Genomic DNA, 19,022 nt, shown 5'->3' on the forward strand with positions numbered 1-19,022 from the left:
GGTGAAGAAAATAAAAATAAAGGAAGGGGGAGGGAAAGAGGAAAATAGAACGGAGAAAGCTTGCAGACTCTGTCTTTGGAACAGCATTGTACCCAGAACTTAGGTAAGTGATGTATTTTAAAACTGGGTTATCCTAATCAGCAAAGGTCAATATTTTGGGGGAGCCAAGTCTTTAGACTCCCAATAACCTGAATTACATTTACCAAAACATAACATATAGAGGTTTTTTGGGGGGCGGGGGGAGGGGGTTTACGCAAAGGGGTTTCAGTAACCACCAAAAATTGTAGTGAAACAAAACTGTAAAATTCAGACTAAAATGGCCATGCTGTGACTATAGCCAAGTTGAATCATTTATCCCAACCAGCAAATTTTTCACTGGAGGTGCAGACCACATGCTCTCCACCCTGGCACTAACCCATCCAATACATTTTGTAGCAGCCCTGCTACATGCCAACGCCAGGGCTATAGGCAGAAAAAACTACTTGCCCAGCGCCTGATAATCCAAATTCTACAACCTGGGTTGGTTTGATGCTAAATATTTAGGAGATAACCAAAACCTCTTGGTGGCAGGATCTTATGTATAACCTGGGTTGGGGGTGTTAATTTGGTATAACTTTGTACACTGGTGGAAGGTAAAGTTAGTATATCCAAAGGCTGCAGGCTATTAATCCTTTCATCACCCATTCTCCCTATTGTCATGGCTTGGCTAATAAACATGGTCTTGACAGTTATCTAAACATTTCGGCTCAATTGTTTAGTCAATCAAAGATTTCTACATGGAGACGTTGCAATACTTGAGTAGTCATACCAAGAATACAGATATGTATATTTAGAACAAAAACCTACCTGACTAACAGGCACTCTTTGACCAGGAGGAATCAAAGAACCTGGTTTCTGTTCTTGAACAATCCCTGTTCCCAACTCTTCCAACAGCTGCATTTAAAACATAAGGTACTAGTTGCATTAAACTGTAGCAGAAACCCAACACACACAATGATCACAGCTGTTAAAATGTATATATTTGACTTTATTAAAGATTTACCTTGGCACCATGGAGCTGAATAGAAGCATCAGTTTCTTGCATACACCTGCATGCTACCTCACCAAGTTCAATTAAATAGCTCTGAGCCATATTAAAGTATCCTTTTACAAGGCGTGCAAGTACCTAGATAATGTTAAAAAATATGTTTGTGAGACATTTTTCATATTTAAAAGTACAAGTGGATTTGCAAATTAATCCTTTTCATACCTGCAATGCTTCCAGCCGTACTGGGGAAGGCTCACTGAAGACTGAAGATGCAGAACTGACATCACTATCAGAATACGAGTCTTCCCTTTGTTTGATCACTAATGTAATACACAGCCGTATAAGCCAGCATGGCTCAGCCTGGGACTGCTCCGAATGGAGGCACTTTCTCCCATCTAGCTCTGTAAACAAGTCTTTTCTCCACACTTCTGCACCACAGGGTTGACTAGGACTAGCAGAACCACTATTTGACATCAGGGAGCCACCCGGCTGTTGTAAAAGTAATTGGACTTCAGGTATAGCAGAAACAGAAACAATTGACCCCAATAAAGTAAGGCTGGCAACACGAACATTAACATCTGTGAAAAATAATTTTAATTACAACATTTAAAAAAAATGTATCCAGCTGAGCTTTCAAAAGATAATAGTTATGTTAAGCTATGCAAACAGTTTTAACCCCTTAAGGACACATGACATGTGTGACATGTCATGATTCCCTTTTATTCCAGAAGTTTGGTCCTTAAGGGGTTAAACATTACCAGAAAAAAAAGAGGTTTAAAGCATATAAAACTTAAAGACAGAAATTTAATACCAGTTACTAAAACCTTTCTGTCTGGCTCGGAAAAGCAGTCCATTGTTAATAAATAAATACATAAAAACATATCATATATACTGTGCAAAGTCAACATCAAAGGCAGAGAAATGCAGAAAGCAGACCCTAGTGGGTCTTTACATAAAGAAAAGAAAGGTTAAGAGACTTCCAATTTTGCCAAAAATTGGGAAAATAAATTCATGACTCTAAAATGGCAGTCAAATTTCAACCTGGACAAAAAAAGATGGGCTGCTTAAATACTTGATTGCTGAAATTCCAAAGCCAACTCCTGCCCTAGAAATTGACATCACTATTAAACTGTGCCACAATCTGACCCTTCTGTCATGTCATTTTTCCCTTTAGAACTGGATGATAACATTTTAAAAGAATTAAACAAAACAAAAAATAAAAAAAATAGATGAGTTGGTCTTTTATGTCATTTTAATAGAGATTAGTCAACTTTTCCCCGATTATAAACCGAAAACCACCTGAATTCTAAATACACGTTTTGTTTTTTTACAACATATACAAAAATAAAAAAAAAGAATGGTCAGAGAAAACCACATTTTATCAAGTTTGTGCATGTCTTAACACACACACACACACACACAAAAAAAAGAAAATATTACATAAGAGCTAAAATAAAATAATAAAATAATACCTTTATTCCTGAAATATGGTTTGATTTGGTTCCACACTCTAGTAAGAAGACCAGGTTTCAAACGATGATAAGGTGCATTTGATACTAAATTTGCAAGGCACTGTAAAATTAAATAAATAAATAAAAAGCTGCAATTAGGAAGATAAAAAAAAAATGTGGTTGCATCTTGAAGATAATTTATCCCCTAACAGTACATCAGTTACCAATCATTAGTTGCTCTTCTTACATGATATATAGACAGGTTCCAATACTTACTTTAATTATTTGTGTTAATGTTTGTGCAGATGACTCCGCAACAATTGCTAGCAACAAGCATCGGTGGAGTTCCCTGATACTTGAAGCAAGTGTGACAGAAAAAGGGGTGAATGCTCTTTTGTGTTCACTGACATCATCAGCAACAGAAAGAAACTGTTTTGATCCATCTAAAAGAGCAGACAGAACTTGAAGGGCACTGGCCCGTGTCTGAAAATGAAGCAGAAAACAGAAAATGAGACATAAAGCACCTACACTAAGATTTTGGATAATTAACCTAAACAATAATAAATAATATATACAGTGATGCCATCACCTCATTTCTGCATTATCAATGTCAAGCTTCTGTGTGTGTGTGTGCGCGCGCATCTACTAGTGAGTGAGCTTCTGTGTGTGTGTGCGCATCTGCTAGCGAGTGAGCTTCTGTGTGTGTGTGCGCATCTGCTAGCGAGTGAGCTTCTGTGTATGTGCATCTGCTAGCTAGCGAGTGAGTGAGCGTGTGTGTGTGTGTGCGCGCATCTGCTAGCGAGTGAGCTTCAGTGTGTGTGCGCATCTGCTAGCGAGTGAGCTTGTGTGTGCGCATCTGCTAGCGAGTGAGCTTCAGTGTGTGTGTGTGTGTGTGTGTGTGTGTGCGCATCTGCTAGCGAGTGAGTGAGCTTGTGTGTGTGTGTGCGGGCAACTGCTAGTGAGTGAGGTGTGTGTGTGTGTGCATCTGCTAGTGAGTGAGTGAGCGTGTGTGTGTGCGCATCTGCTAGTGAGTGAGTGAGCGTGTGTGTGTGCGCATCTGCTAGTGAGTGAGTGAGCGTGTGTGTGCGCATCTGCTAGTGAGTGAGTGAGTGAGAGTGTGTGTGTGTGTGTGTGTGTGCGTGCTAGTGAGGGAGATTCTGTGTGTGTGTCTGCTAGTGTGTGAGTTTGCTGGTCAGTGACCTTCTCTGTGTGTGTGTGTGCATCTGCTAATGAGGGAGATTCTGTGTGTGTGTGTGATAGTGAGGTAGCTTCTGTGTGTGTGCATCTGCTAGTGAGGGAGCTTATGTGTGTGAGTGCCTGCTAGTTAATGAGCTTGTGTATTTGTGTGTGTGCCTGCTAGTGAGTGAACTTGTGTGTCTACTAGTGAGTGAGCTTGTATGTGTGTCAGTGAGCTTGTCTGTAGGGAGCATGTGTAGGTCAATGAGCTTGTCAGTAGGGAGCTTGAGTGTGTCAGTAAGTTTGTCTCTAGTTAACATGTATGTGTCAGTGAGCTTGTCTGTAGTGAATCTGTGTGTTAGTGAGCTCTTCTGTAGGGGGCATGTGTGTGTCAATGGGCTTGTCTGTAGGAAGAGTCTGTGCATCAGTGAGCTTGTCTGTATTTAGGGAGAGTCTGTGCATCAGTGAGCTTGTCTGTATCTAGCGTGTGTGTGTGTGTGTGACAGTGAGCTTGTCTGTAGTAAGCTTGGGTGTGTATCAGTTTATCTGTACTACCAGTGTACCAGTAAGCTTGTCTATGTGTGTATCATTGAGAGTGTCTGTCAGTGAGCCTATTTGTGTGCATCAGTGAGCTTGTGTTTTTATGTCAATGACCTTATGTATATCAATGAGATTGTCTGTGAGCCTGTGTATCAATGAGCTTGTGTCAGTAAGATTGTCTGTGTCTGCATGTGAGTATGTTTTACTGTATAATTTAATTACCCTGAAAGGACTAATATTTTGAATTAGAAAAAGAAATATACCAATAATATATATTTACGCACACACACACACAAATTTTTATATATATTTTTTTTTTATATATTAAACACACACACACACACACACTGCATAGCAATGACTTATGGGGCTGGAATAGATTTTTTTTTCCCCAGGGCTGCTCTGTATCCCCAGTCTGGCCCTGACTACAGGATACTGGTCGTAAGATGATGACAAAACACTCTCTGACCAACATTACTCTTTTTCGCCATTAAGAGGTTTAAAAATGTTTGCTAATTCATGAACTAAGAAAGAACATGTCCATGAAAGAAAAACAAAAACTATAAAAACTCACCTTTGGAGAATGGTCTTTGAGTACAACAGTCAGCAAAGATAACGACTGTATGCTTCCTAAGCCAGGAGTATCTGGAACAAAGGATGACCAATAGCCGTAAATTACTTTTTTTTCTGTGGATTTTATTAAAGAGAGAAAGCAAGACAATGATCCTTGACGAACTTTGGCTTGGAAAGACCTATTAAAAAAAAATAACCATAATAGGTGATCAATACTTATGCAGGTCACTGTCAATATATCATTAATATACTGGTGGCAATTTTTTGTGTAAGAAGCACGTTTGAGAAATGTTACCAATAGTACCAATTAAAGCACAAAAGAAGAAAAAAAAAATACACATACACAAATAAATATGCATATATTTTTATGACCAGAATATAAATAAATGTAGCTGAGGGTTATGCAAATTCTATACAAAGACATAAAAGAAGGGTACACTCCTCATTTCGTTCAAAACATTGGATCAGAACACCCCTACACCATATAAGTGTTAAGTGTAGAAATAGCCCAAAAATACTTAGTTTTTTGATATAGCTTTTCAAGAGGCCTTCCCCAGTAGCGCTCCTTTAAACAGACATATGTATACAAAAAATATGGGATACAGCTTAGGTTCTATAAAAAGAAAAAATGGAACAGCACATAGTGATGTATTGTGATATAAAGTGCATCAAATGACTAATGATTGCACTTGCAAGAGGTAAATAACTCAGCGCTTTGAGGCCCTCAAAGGGCTGTTGTAATCCCCTTGCATTCTCTGGTTGGAATAGATGACCAATCAAGGAACAGGAATCTCAGTCGGTAGGGATTTGGGGGTGTAGGATCAGACATTATTTTGTATTACATCAATTGTTTATTTTATCCCTGAATACAGCCACCTGTTTGTGGATGAAACGCATTGGATTTGTACATTGTTTTTATCTTTGTTTTTATTGGAGGTTTAATACATCCAAATAAAATTTATATTTTCCCTGATCCTACCGACTGAGATTCCTGTTCCAGTTCCTGTTCCTTGATTGGTCATCTATTCCAACCAGAGAAGGAGAGGGGATTACTATAGCCCTTTGAGTGCCTCAAGGCGCTGACTTATTTACCTCTTGCGAGTGCAATCATTAGTCATTTGACTCACTTTATATCACAATACATCACTATGTTCTGTTCCATTTTTTCTTTTTATAGAACCTAAGCTGTAACCCATATTTGTGTATACACAAGTACACACACACACACACACATATGGGGGAAGGGGAGTTACAGTCCCAAGTGGTACTATTTTAGCTGCGGTCATTAAAATGGCTCACTTGAATTTGTAACTTCGACTAATTTTCGGCTCTTGAAAAAAGTCCGGTTAGACTGATGTTTTTGTGAAAAACTGGACATATCTGAATTAAAATCAAGTCCTACAAATGCACTCTTTTTGGGTTTCTATAATTTTGCATCAAGATACCGACAAAACATGAGTGGGAGTGCGGTGCATTTGAGTATACACACATATAAACACATATACATACAAACACACACACAAATAATTCTTAAATAAAACTGCACAATTCAGATCAATACCTTGTTTTATTCTGCAAGCAAGTCTCTGCATCTGAACAGTCTGAGTCACTGGTGCTTGCCTTCTTATACCGTTGAAATGGTTCCATTAATGGAAGTTTACCAACAGGAACATATGAAGCCTTCCCAGGTGATTTCTGGGGTCCCAAATATAAACTGGATGAGTCATCTGCACACAACTTCAGGGATTGTAAGCCATGGTTTATTCCTCCAGTGGGAGGTTCCAGTTCCTCCTTCATCTCTTCCTCCTGCTGTCCTTTCTTTTGTTTGCCTTTGGATTTCTTCTTTTTGTTCTATATAAAAGACTATATTTAATACACGCTTAAAAATATAATTAAACATTACAGTGATGTAGATTTCTAAATTTTGTTTTATTTTTCAGACCTCACAAACATTTAAGGAAAACATAACATTGAAAATCTATAACTTCCCTTGAGGATACGTCAGGCACTTGTTCACAGTCCGAATTTAGAATACTTTGAACAAAGCTTTGTATAAATGGAGAGCTGCTCTAGTATAGAGGTTATCAGCTTATAAACCCTGCCAGGCAAACACTTAGATCAACTCTGTTGGCCACGAGGATAGACTTCTAAATGTTGGAGTCTAGCGGTGTTCCAGCTATGACACACCTGTGCAAGAGCAGCAGGTCTATAATCTTTGGTTGAGTAGGTTTGTTCCTTTACTTTTTTCCCCCTTTTTGATATATTCTTAATGTACTAAAAATGAAATGAAATTACTGTATATTGTATCTCTTCAAGAGACAGGAAATCATATAGACATGTCACATAGAATTCATAGGAAATCTGTTTCAGATATACTACATCCAAACAGATATTGGTCCACAAAGGACAGAACATGGTCCCTGTGAAATGAGAAAGCCGACACACATACACTAGTGACAGTGCAAAACATATTTCACTCAACACATGACAGCTCACAAAAGAGCACACAATTAAAGTATTTAATTTTGGAAAGACATTTTTACCCAGTTTGGACGAACTGTGGTTGCCTCATTTTGTTCAGGCTTTACAGGCGATCTTCTATCATACTGAGGGAGGGGAGATGGATACAGAACCATGGGCATCTCTATGTTGAGTCCAGGAAGTCCATGAAACATGTATTTCTAAAGAGAGTGAATACATTTCTTAAAAACATAATTTTAATGGTAACATGTCTACATTAATAGAAGCATATCCAAACATTTATATCTAAACATTTATCTTAACCGTTTATTTTAGTTTTTTTCTGGACAATATTGGATTTGGCAGTTTAAGTACTAATTTTAAAAAGGCATTTATTTAAAACTTCCTTTAACCCCTTTGCGACTAGACTGCTTTTCAATTTTCTTACTGTTTGGGACCAGGGCAGTTTTTACATTTCTGCGCTGTTTAGCTGTAATTTTCCTCTTACTCATTTATTGTACTCATTTATTTTCTAAAGATACCATTATTTTCATCATATCATATAAATTACTATAAAAACGTTATAAAATATGATGAAATATGTTATCAAAGTTAAACGACTGCGCTACTTATTATTAGTTTGTACCTAACGAGGGTTCATCTGCATAACCTCTTGGTTATCTCAATATACTGAACATATACTTTATTTTATTATGTATAGTCACAGGGTGAGATAAGATTGTCTACATACTATAAAAACTAAAATTGTGCATGAACTCTTGCCACTGTATAATCTGTATACAACTTGTACGCTGTTGTGGCGTTTTGCTTTTGCAACATATTTACATGCACAACAAAAATAAAGAATTAAAAAAAAAAAAAAAAAATATGATGAAATAATGTAAAAAAAACAAAAACAAAAAAAACCACAAACACCTTTTCTATCTTTGACCCCCAAAATCTGTTACGCATCTACAACCGCCAAAAAACACCTGTGCTATATAGTTTTTAAATTTTGTCCTGGGTTTAGTAATAACCAATATTAACATGTTCTTAGCTTTTTTTGGAAAGTTATAGGGTTATAAGTACAAGTAGCACTTTGCTATTTCCAAACCATTTTTTTCCCAAATTAATGCAAGTTACATTGTAACACTGCTATCTGTCAGGAATCCCTAATAACCCTTCACATGTATATATATTTTAAAAGAAGACAACCTACGGTATTAAGCTTGGGGTATTTTGACTCTTTTCATACAACCATTTTACCACCAATCTATGCCAAATTAAAAAAAAAGATAATTGGTGATTTTTTTTTTACACACATAGCAATTTAAGAATACATGTACTGAGAACTTAAAGGGTTACTGCTAAAGAACACCCAAATATGTGTTTAGCAACATCTCCTGAGTACAGTGATACCACACATGTATAGGTGTGTCGCGTTCTCTGGGGGCTAAAATACCTTATATGGAGGGTGCGCATTCTAGTTTTCCAACTTGGAATTTTCACAGCTGGTCATCATGCACCCATGTCCTATTTGGGACATTTTTGAAGCCGGACAATGTCATTTACCCCCATCAAACCATATATTTTTGAAAAGTAAACAACACAGGGTATTCAATATGGGGTATGTTCTGTCTTTTTTAGTAGCCACGTAGTCACAAACACTGGTCAAAGTTAGCATTTATATTTGTGTGTGTTAAAAATGCAAAAAAAACTAATTATGAACGCTAACTTTGGCCAGTGTGTGTGGCAAAGTGGCTACTAAAAAGACTGGACATACCCCATTTGCGATACCTTGGGTTGTCTTCTTTTGCAAATGGTATTCCATCATGGGGGTAATTCTCATTCCTCAAAACTGCTTCGCCCGGCCAAGGCTTGGCTACGCAGTCGGGGTGTGCATGTGATCATCTACTTGGACGATATCCTGATCATGGCACAGGATCACTCCACCCTACTCAGACACCTGTAATGGACGATAGACCTCCTCTCTCGCCTGGGTTTCCTCCTCAAATGGGAGAAGTCCTGCCTGACTCCTTCAAGATGCATGGAGCTCCTCGGTTTCACCATAGACTCCAGAGAGTCACTGAGCCTTACAACAGCCAAGATTCAAACCATCCACAAGGAATTACACCGTGCACTGGCGCGCCCTCAGATCATGCTACGCCATCTGGCACGAATCACTGGCCTGCTGGCATCCTCAAGCTAAGTGGTGTACCGGCCTCCACTTCATTACCGTGCCCTCCAGCGACTGAAGAACGCACACCTCCGCAATGGTGCCTCCTATGCAGGCATGGTCTTGCTAGACACTGAGATGCAAGATGAATTGACTTGGTGGATCCACAACCTCTCTGCTTGGAATGGCAAGGCCATCTTCAGTTCCCTACCAGAGTTCACCATGAACTCGAATGGAAGTCTCCACTGCTGGGGTGCCCATTGCAACGGTGTACAGGGGGACATTGGTCGGAGGACCAAGTCCGACTCCATATCAACGCTATGGAGCTCCTAGCCGGTTCCTTTGCGATTCGGAGTTTCACGAACGGGACTGCCAGCGCATGCATCCGGCTGCACATGGACAACGTCTCGGCAGTCCGTTATGTCAATCACATGGGAGACACGCAGTCGGCAGTTCTGGCCCGTCTGGCGAAGGACATTTGGACATATTGTTTGGCCAGGGATTTGATGATCCGGCAGAGTACCTCCCGGGACTCCACAACATTCACGTGGACTTTCTCTCAGACAGCAGCAACTGGAGATTGGACGTGGGGGTGTTCACCGCTATCTCGTCTCTCTGGGGTCTTTTTGCCATCGACCGAGTTGCGTCCGGTGTCAATACCCAATTGTCACGTTTCTAAAGCTGGCACCCAGCCTCGGCTGCAGAAGCAGTGGACGCTTTCCTGCAAGACTGGAACAGCTCACTCCAATATGCCTTCCCCTCCACTTGCCATAATCCCTCGAGTCCTACTCCAGGTTCGCCGGCAACAGGTCGAAGTGACCCAATCCTAGTTCCCACAGCTGCTGGAGCTGGCTGTGGATATACCCAGGTTGTTGCTGTCTTACCTGAACCTTCTTCTGTATCCGACAGGCCTACGGCATCCGCTTCTGCTGGATGGATCCCTCCTGCTGCTTGCATGGCGAATTTCCAGGGTCCCTGGGATGTCCAAGGGGTTTCGGATGTAACTAGGCGCCTCCTGGTGGATGCATGGTCTCGCGGTACTAAACGGTCATATGGGACCACTTGGCGAGCTTGGGCTGGCTGGTGCCTGGCTAGGAACATGAATCCTGTTTCGGCACCTGTGAATGCAATCCTTCAATGCCTTGCATCGTTGTTTGAGGCTGGCCATACGTATTGCACGATTAATTTGTACAGGTTGGCTATTTCTTAATCTCATGACAGTTTTGACGGCTGTCCCCCGGGTCAACACCCCTTAGTGTGCCGATTGCGTCGGGGATCCCGACTGCCGTGCCCTTCTAGGCCTGGTTACTCCTCCACTTGGGATGTCTACTGTGTGTTGTCTCTTTTCAGTTCCTGGCCTCCTAACACGGACCTATCCTTACGGCAATTGTCAGCCAAGATGGTCTCCCTGTTTTGCCTCACGTCGTGCAAGTGTGTTTCGGATACTTGTGCCCTGGAATATGATGTACGGTCCTTCACTCCGGACGGTGTGACGTTTAACATCTCCAGACGTACTAAGACTGCTATTCGGTCGGTATCGTATCCGGCTTTTCCTGCTTCTCCGGCGTTGTGTACTGTTGCTTGTTTGCGCGAATATGAGCTTCGGACCAGTGCGCATTGTCTTCTGTATTTGGAATTATTTCTCTCGATTTGCCAACCATTTTCTCCTGTTTAAAGTATTACCTTGGCTCGCTGGGTGAAGAGGGTGATGTCATAGGCTGGTGTGGACATATCTGTTTTTGGCGCCCAGTCTTCTCGGGGGGCGTCAGCCACGTCTATGGTGGCTTCAGGTTCGCGTCTGGAAGACTAGATGAGGATGGCAGATTGGTCGCGTGAATCCATGTTTCACAAATTTTATTTTTGGCCCGGTCTCTCACGTTTTTTCGTAGGTTGTTGGTCAGCTTTAAAACTGCAATATGAGCCTTCGTGTATTGACATAAAATTACATGATTTTGCTATTTCATGACTAAAAGTCATGATTTTATTTAAGACACGGAGGAGAGTATTGTCCCACCCTTCTGAGTTTGTTTACCTTGTTTTATTCCTCCCTGCTGACTTTTTCTCTCATAGGGATTCCAGGGTGCGGTAGGTATTATGTTGTATGCACTGTATTTATTTAGTTGTTTTATGTTCACGTATGTCCTGGTTCGATTTTTTTCATGTTTTTGTATGGTGGATTTGCACTGTTTGTAATACAATAGGCTATTTGTGGGATTCATGTTTATTGGCATCTGCAATTTGGTTTTAGTACAGATTTAACCTTTGGGCTCCTGTTCTTTGTGTTTTTACAGCTTGATTCGGTGTTGCTCGATGGTCCTTATTTCTTCCTGGTTTGTTTCCCTTAAGGTGGCTGGATTCCGTTACCGTCTTTAAGTTTGTTTCCGGTTGAGAAGTTCCATGGACTGGCATTCACTGGATTTCGTTACTGTGTTTTCTGGATGTTGGGATTTTCTGTTGGTTCTTGTTTTATGTCTCTCCTCGTGATGTGTCGCATCTCCAAAGAAAGAGAAAGCATTAGAGGCGGTGCTTGCTGTTACACTGGGACTTGAATGTGGATTGGTTGGTTGTCTCACTGTATATGTTCTATTTATGTTCTTTGCTGCTATTGGTCGCCTCCGTGTCTTTCAAAAAATCATGACTTTTCGTCATGAAATAGTAAAATCATGTAATTATATTCTTGTCACACTAGTAGCAATATCAATTGCTCAGTTAGAATTGGGTCAAAACAATATGTTCTCTTCCAAGTCCTCTAGAGAAATGCAACAGACAGCTTTCCTTGCCATGCTGGAAAGTTCTAGCTAGGCGTCAACCTCTCCTTGGTTGAAGAGACATGGCAGAAACTGAGTATTTCCAACCTAATGTATGTTGAAAAAGTGAGTTAGAACGATGAGTATGTATAATTTCTTTTGCATCTACAGTGTTTTTAAAAACTGCCAGTGATCATCATACTGCTGCCAACTAGTCTCCATACTTAATTGGACACTATAGCCACCAGAACAATTACAGCTTAATGTAGTAGTTATGGTGAGTATAGTATTTCCCTGCATGCTTTTTGCAGCAAACACTGCCCTAGGGACACCTCCAGTGGCCACTTCTCAGACAGTACTTCCTGGATCAGCGCTGCACATTCTCCATGGAGACTGAACTTTCCCCATAGAGTTGGAACTGATTCAATGCATGTCTATGAGGAAATGCTGATTGCACAGAGCGGCATTTGGCTCCGCCCCCGGCTTGCTTCCTTGGCTGATTTCAGCAGAATTGACAATCTAATCCAATGTTTTCCTATGGGAAAGCATTGTGATTGGCTGAGACTTAATTCTGGGCAGTGGAGGGGTCAGTGCTGGCCAGCCCATGCAGCACTGTAAATAAGAGGAGATTTTACTATATTTAAGGGAGCATGGTGGGCTAAATGGTGTTTGTAATACTATAGGGTCTAGAATACATGTTTGTGGGTAGTGTTTCTTTATTATTGCTAAATCTAAATGGTTTAGTTTTTGTATACTTTGGGTCATCCAAGACTTCAGAAGGAGCTCTATCTGTAGTTACTAAAGGCACACTTCTTTTTAGAATGGCTAGTGCATGTTCTTTTACTTTCATAAACTGTGGCCACAATTAACTTAAATCCAGCTCAACTGACACAAAGGCACATGCTTGGCTCAGTGAAAAAATGTGTCAACTGTCTGAGGTACAGGCTGTTTTTAAAAGATCTTTTCTGCAGCTAAACGAGGTTTAAACCATAGAGTAATGAGACTTCATACTTCGGGGGCTGCTTGACACTTTGTAAAAAAAAAAAATTATATATTTCATTGCCATGCATTATGATGAAGACGTAAGTGGGCAGCAGCACTTTTTTCCCGTATCTACAGTACCATCGTGTGCTCTCTTTCCATGAAAGGTTGAAATTAAATTCCAATATACATAATTTAGCACACCATTTAAAAACAAGTGAGATGTTCTTGGACCCTGCAGACAAAAATGGACACTCTAAATATGCACAGGTTCCTCCTTCTTCTTGTCCTTCTGACTCTGTTGGTTGACCTGTGGCAATATGATCCCAGAATAAGGGATATCTTAAAGGGACTCTATAGTCACCATATAAAAGCAAGAAAGACAGGTCCCCCAGCCTTTCTTCTTGCTTTTATATGAACTTTCTTTAATTAAAAAAAAAAAAATCGGTGTTTTTATATTAAAAACTTACCTCCGTTCCAGCGCCGAGCTCCCCGCTAGGCCGCGCCCCCTTTTTCGTCAAAATGACGAAATCGCGGGGCCCAATGGGACGGCTTCGCGCTGCACCAATCGCGTTCTTCATAGAGCGGCATTGAATGCCGCCCTATGAAGAACCTGAGCGCTTTACCGCGCGTGTGCGCGGAATGCGCGTTCGCGAGCTGAGCTGTCTGACTGACAGCTCAGCTCGCTTTCTAAAATTATCAATAAGGGGGGGGACCTACTGTCCCCCCCCCGGCCCCCACCCCTGTGCGGCGGGTGGGGGCCCTAAAATTATCAATGAGGGGGGGGACCTACTGCCCCCCCCGGCCCCCACCCCTGAGCGGCGGGTGGGGGCCCTAAAATAATCAATAAGGGGGGGGACCAACTGTCCCCCCCCGGCCCCCACCCCTGTGCGGCGGGTGGGGGCCCTAAAATTATCAATAAGGGGGGGGACCTACTGTCCCCCCCCCGGCCCCCACCCCTGTGCGGCGGGTGGGGGCCCTAAAATTATCAATAAGGGGGGGGGACCTACTGTACCCCCCCGGCCCCCACCCCTGTGCGGCGGGTGGGGGCCCTAAAATTATCAATGAGGGGGGACCTACTGTCCCCCCCTGGCCCCCACCCCTGAGCGGCGGGTGGGGGCCCTACAATTATCAATAAGGGGGGGACCTACTGTCCCCCCCCGGCCCCCACCCCTGTGCGGCGGGTGGGGGCCCTAAAATTATCAATGAGGGGGGGGACCTACTGCCCCCCCCGGCCCCCACCCCTGAGCGGCGGGTGGGGGCCCTAAAATGATCAATAAGGGGGGGGACCTATTGTCCCCCCCCCGGCCCCCACCCCTGAGCGGTGGGTGGGGGCCCTAAAATTATCGATAAGGGGGGGGACCTACTGTCCCCCCCCGGCCCTTACCCCTGTGCGGCGGGTGGGGGCCCTAAAATTATCAATAAGGGGGGGGACCTATTGTCCCCCCCGGCCCCCACCCCTGAGCGGTGGGTGGGGGCCCTAAATACAAAGGGGGGGGGACCCTAGTTAACCCCCCCCCCCCCCAAAAAAAAAAAAATATCTCCCTACCTACCCCCCTCACCCTAAAAATAATGAGGGGGGACCATTAACTAAAAACCTGTAAAAAAGAAAAAATGAGATAAAATCAACTTACCATTCAATGTTTTCTTTCTTCTAAAATCTTCTTTCTTCAGCCCCAAAAAAGGCCAAATAAAAATCCATAATAACCGACGCAATTTAAAAAAAAAAAAAAAAAAAACGAGCGCAAAAAAAAAATCCATCTTCACCCATGGAGGGCTCCGCGCAGACTGAGCTCCGCAGGGCGGGGGAAGGCTTATAAAGCCTTGCCCCGCCCTGCAATTAGGCTAAGAACACTCTGATTGGTGGGTTTGAGCCAATCAGAGTGCTCTTTGTCATTTTACAAGCGTGGGAAAGTTCTTTGGAATTTTCCCACGCTTGTAAAATGACACAGAGCACTGTGATTGGATGGATTTCAAGCCATCCAATCACAGTGCTCTTTGTCATTTAACAAGCGTGGGAAAGTTCTTTGGAATTTTCCCACGCTTGTAAAATGACACAGAGCACTGTGATTGGATGGATTTCAAGCCATCTGCGCGGAGCCCTCCATGGGTGAAGATGGATTATTTTTTTTGCGCTCGTTTTTTTTTTTTTTTTTTTTTTTTTAATTGCGTCGGTTATTATGGATTTTTATTTGGCCTTTTTTGGGCTGAAGAAAGAAGATTTTAGAAGAAAGAAAACATCGAATGGTAAGTTTTTTTTATCTCTTTTTATTTTTATTTTTTTACAGGTTTTTAGTTAATGTTCCCCCCCTCATTATTTTTAGGGTGAGGGGGGTAGGTAGGGAGATAATTTTTTTTTTTGGGGGGGGGGGGAGGGTTAACTAGGGCCCCCCCCCCTTTGTATTTAGGGCCCCCACCCACCGCTCAGGGGTGGGGGCCGGGGGGGACAGTAGGTCCCCCCTTATTGATAATTTTAGGGCCCCCACCCGCCGCACAGGGGTGGGGGCCGGGGGGGGACAATAGGTCCCCCCCTTATTTATAATTTTAGGGCCCCCACCCGCCGCACAGGGGTGGGGGCCGGGGGGGGGGGGGGGACAGTAGGTCCCCCCCCTTATTGATAATTTTAGGGCCCCCACCCGCCGCACAGGGGTGGGGGCCGGGGGGGGACAGTAGGTCCCCCCCCTTATCGATCATTTTAGGGCCCCCACCCGCCGCTCAGGGGTGGGGGCCGGGGGGGGACAATAGGTCCCCCCTTATTGATAATTTTAGGGCCCCCACCCGCCGCACAGCGGTGGGGGCCGGGGGGGGGGGAAGGAGAGTAGGTCTTCCCCCCCCCCCCTTCCCCCCCCCCCTTCAATCACTATTGTGGACAGTAAGCGTCCCTGTGGGTTCGGGCTTCAGCTGTCAGCTGAAGCTGAAGCTGTCAGCTGAAGCCACGCCCACAGCAGTGCTGACAGGCTATCAGCACACAAAGCGCGTTCACAGTGCTTTGTGTGCTGATAGCCCGTCTGATGCATTCGCCCAGAATGCATCGGACGAGAGGCCTTTTTAGGGCCTCTGAACTCGGAAGTCCCTCTGGTGGCCGTCTGATTGACTGCAACAAGAGGTGTTCCAAGCTTCCAATGTAAACACTGCATTTTCTCAGAAAATACAGTGCTTACAAGAAAAAGGCTCCGGGTAGCTGTAGCACTCACCTGAACAACCTCATTAAGCTGAAGTTGTTCAGGTGACTATAGTGTCCCTTTAACAATATATGCATTGCAGTTTCTCAGACAAGTTGATAAACTGTAGTCTCTATGCCACTTTGCATCAAATAGTATAGGTTTAAATTATAAACTCTATGTAGAGCCTCATGGACTCTGTTAAGATCATTCTTTGTTCTCTAATTTTCAGCATGTTGCTAGGTTCTACAAACACTTGAGACCTCAGCCTGAAAGAAAATTTGAGGACCCCTACACTTTTTAAACACTTTGTAACTTCACTCTTTCACTTATTTCTAACTCTTTCACACTATCAAGCTAATGATACTTGAGTATTTTGCTTGAGGCTGTGACAGCACAGCTGTATTTCCTAGCTCCTCGCACAGAGAATTGCTAATGAGAATGATTAAATTTTCAGGGGATTTCTAAGTTTACTCCCTGCAAGCATTTTCTATATCATAATATCAGGAGAATCAGAAGATAAATTGCTTGATCTTCTCTCCCAGCTTGCAATCTGAATTTCCCATTTCTATTTGCTGCAGCCTATATGCTCTTTTGGAGCATCTCCAAACTTTACTTTTTAGTCTTTTCTTTTTTACATTCATGTCTCCAATCTTGTTTTTTACTTTCCATCTAAAATGCCCTGTGGTTTCCCACTATTTCAAAGACTTGCAAGCAACACAGAGCTCCATCAGCTGTTCTACTGCCCTATGCAACAGGTAGCCTTCTGGAGAACCATCATTTCATTACATTTTACATACCCTGTGTTTTTATATTTAGTGACTATTTTATTTTAAATGTATATGTTTCCATGACTTTGTAACTACAGCCTGTGCTAGTCATAGTTTGCATATCCCTGGCACATTGCATATTTTATGTTAAAAGTTAGCTTAACCAGCTCAGGCCCATATATCTTTCTGGTTATTTGTTTAATGGTTTTATTCCCCCACATGGATACCTCTGTGATTTCTGATATTTCCCTTTGTTTTTGCATTAATGATCCTTAACTCAAATGTCCATAGATGCATCTTCCTCATTCCTTAGCTTTATTGCAGGCCCATCGGACCATAATAAATCTCTCTCCCTCAGACGGATTTCAAAATGTATCCAGCCCCATCAGCTGTTCTACTGCCCTATGCAACAGGAAACCTTCTAGAGGACAGTTCCCCTCTCACCCACCCCAAGCACATGTCCTCATTTATAGATAGTCTCCAACACAACTTCCATTCTCTTGAAATGACAGGTGCAAACACTGATCAGCACATCCTTCCAATCTCTTAACCCTATACAATACATCCTCTCTCTCCCAACAAATATCACACATCAATACTATAAACTTTTTTTTTTTTTTTATGTTTTACGATTTGTGTTTTGTTTTCATCTACACACCTCATATATTTGTGTTTTGTTTTCATCTACACACCATATATATATATATATATTTGTGCTCGGAATTTAAATACGTAATGGATAGTAACTGTGAGCAAAGTTGGTTGTGGTGTGCCGAAACCAACGTACGAGTGGGCCTGTAAATAAAAGAGGGCCCACCAAGGAGAATATAGTTGCAACAGGGTGTAGGTCGGAGGGGACAATCAGCTGAACGGCAGAGGTGAGTAGGGGCTGGGAGTTTAAGTAGGGGACTTACTCCTCCCACAAATTCAGGCCTCCAAAAATTCAGGCCTTTTAACTTGTGCTCGGAATTTAAATACGTAATGGATAGTAACTGTGAGCAAAGTTGGTTGTGGTGTGCCGAAACCAACGTACGAGTGGGCCTGTAAATAAAAGCAGGCAAAAGATAAATTCGAGAAATACACACTTTATTGCATTTTTTACAAGACCAAGTTCCTGAAAGCTTGGCGAAGCTCTTTCTCCGGCTGTGGAATATATGCAGTATATATGGAGGATTTCCACCGCCCCAGTCTCTTGATGATATGGACCGGTGTGTTAGTGCTAGAGAGGCTGCAGAGGCGGCTCCTATACGGAAGGAGTGCCCGGAGAATGCAGTCGGGTTGTATCCGAGCTTAGATAACAGAGTTCTGATATGTACCATCAATTTTGCGGTGGTTAACGGGTGCCCTTGTAGTGTTAAGAGCGGAGAGTCCGGTAGGTGACCGTGCAGAGTTGACCGTAGGTGGTCTAGTACTTTTACCGGACACCAGGCATTATCAGTAGGGAAGAGAGGAATTATTGTAGGGTGTAGTGACCGGTTGGTTTTAGTTGTAGGGATCGAAAGTAGGTAGTGATCCTCTATTTTAGTGAGGTGTGATATTTTAAGACTTAGCTTAATATCTCCTTGACAAATCACGGTGAACTCTCTAGGTCTGAGAAAACCGTAGAAAGCGAGATATATAGCAGATTTGATCACCGTATTTGTGCCGATGTCGAATGGGGCTGTGTCAAGGAGATTGCTAAGTGACCTGAAGATAGGCCCATCTATAGGTAATCTAGTGGTAGTGAGTGAAGGTGAAACATTTGATATACCTTTCAAAACCTTTTTGATGGAGTATGATGACAGGAAAGGAGTGTTGTTAGGAAAATAGGTGAGGCTGTGGTGCTGAACCCCCGTGAGATAAAGTTTAATGGTGTTGTGAGATAGTTTAAGGTGTAGGTGGCAAAAAGAGGCAAAAGACACCATGGTTTGAATAGAGAAGACACCTGGTAGACTGAACTCTGCAGTGAATTTGTTAAATA

At 42.6% G+C, this 19,022-nt stretch overlaps 1 protein-coding gene across 1 annotated transcript in view; it reads right to left on the reverse strand.

Annotated features, from left to right (window-relative positions):
- HEATR6 (HEAT repeat containing 6) overlaps nt 1-19,022 on the reverse strand; it is a 58,981-nt gene that overhangs the window by 11,552 nt on the left and 28,407 nt on the right. Inside the window, exons 7-14 of the mRNA XM_063444399.1 lie at nt 7,311-7,448; nt 6,329-6,618; nt 4,769-4,946; nt 2,755-2,961; nt 2,500-2,599; nt 1,250-1,605; nt 1,043-1,165; nt 847-933 (exon numbers count right to left, since the gene is read on the reverse strand). Coding sequence (XP_063300469.1) covers nt 847-933; nt 1,043-1,165; nt 1,250-1,605; nt 2,500-2,599; nt 2,755-2,961; nt 4,769-4,946; nt 6,329-6,618; nt 7,311-7,448 — 1,479 coding nt within the window. The remainder of the gene's footprint in view (nt 1-846; nt 934-1,042; nt 1,166-1,249; nt 1,606-2,499; nt 2,600-2,754; nt 2,962-4,768; nt 4,947-6,328; nt 6,619-7,310; nt 7,449-19,022) is intronic.

Source organism: Pelobates fuscus, chromosome 1 (assembly GCF_036172605.1).
Source record: "Pelobates fuscus isolate aPelFus1 chromosome 1, aPelFus1.pri, whole genome shotgun sequence".
Taxonomy (NCBI): Eukaryota; Metazoa; Chordata; class Amphibia; order Anura; family Pelobatidae; genus Pelobates; species Pelobates fuscus.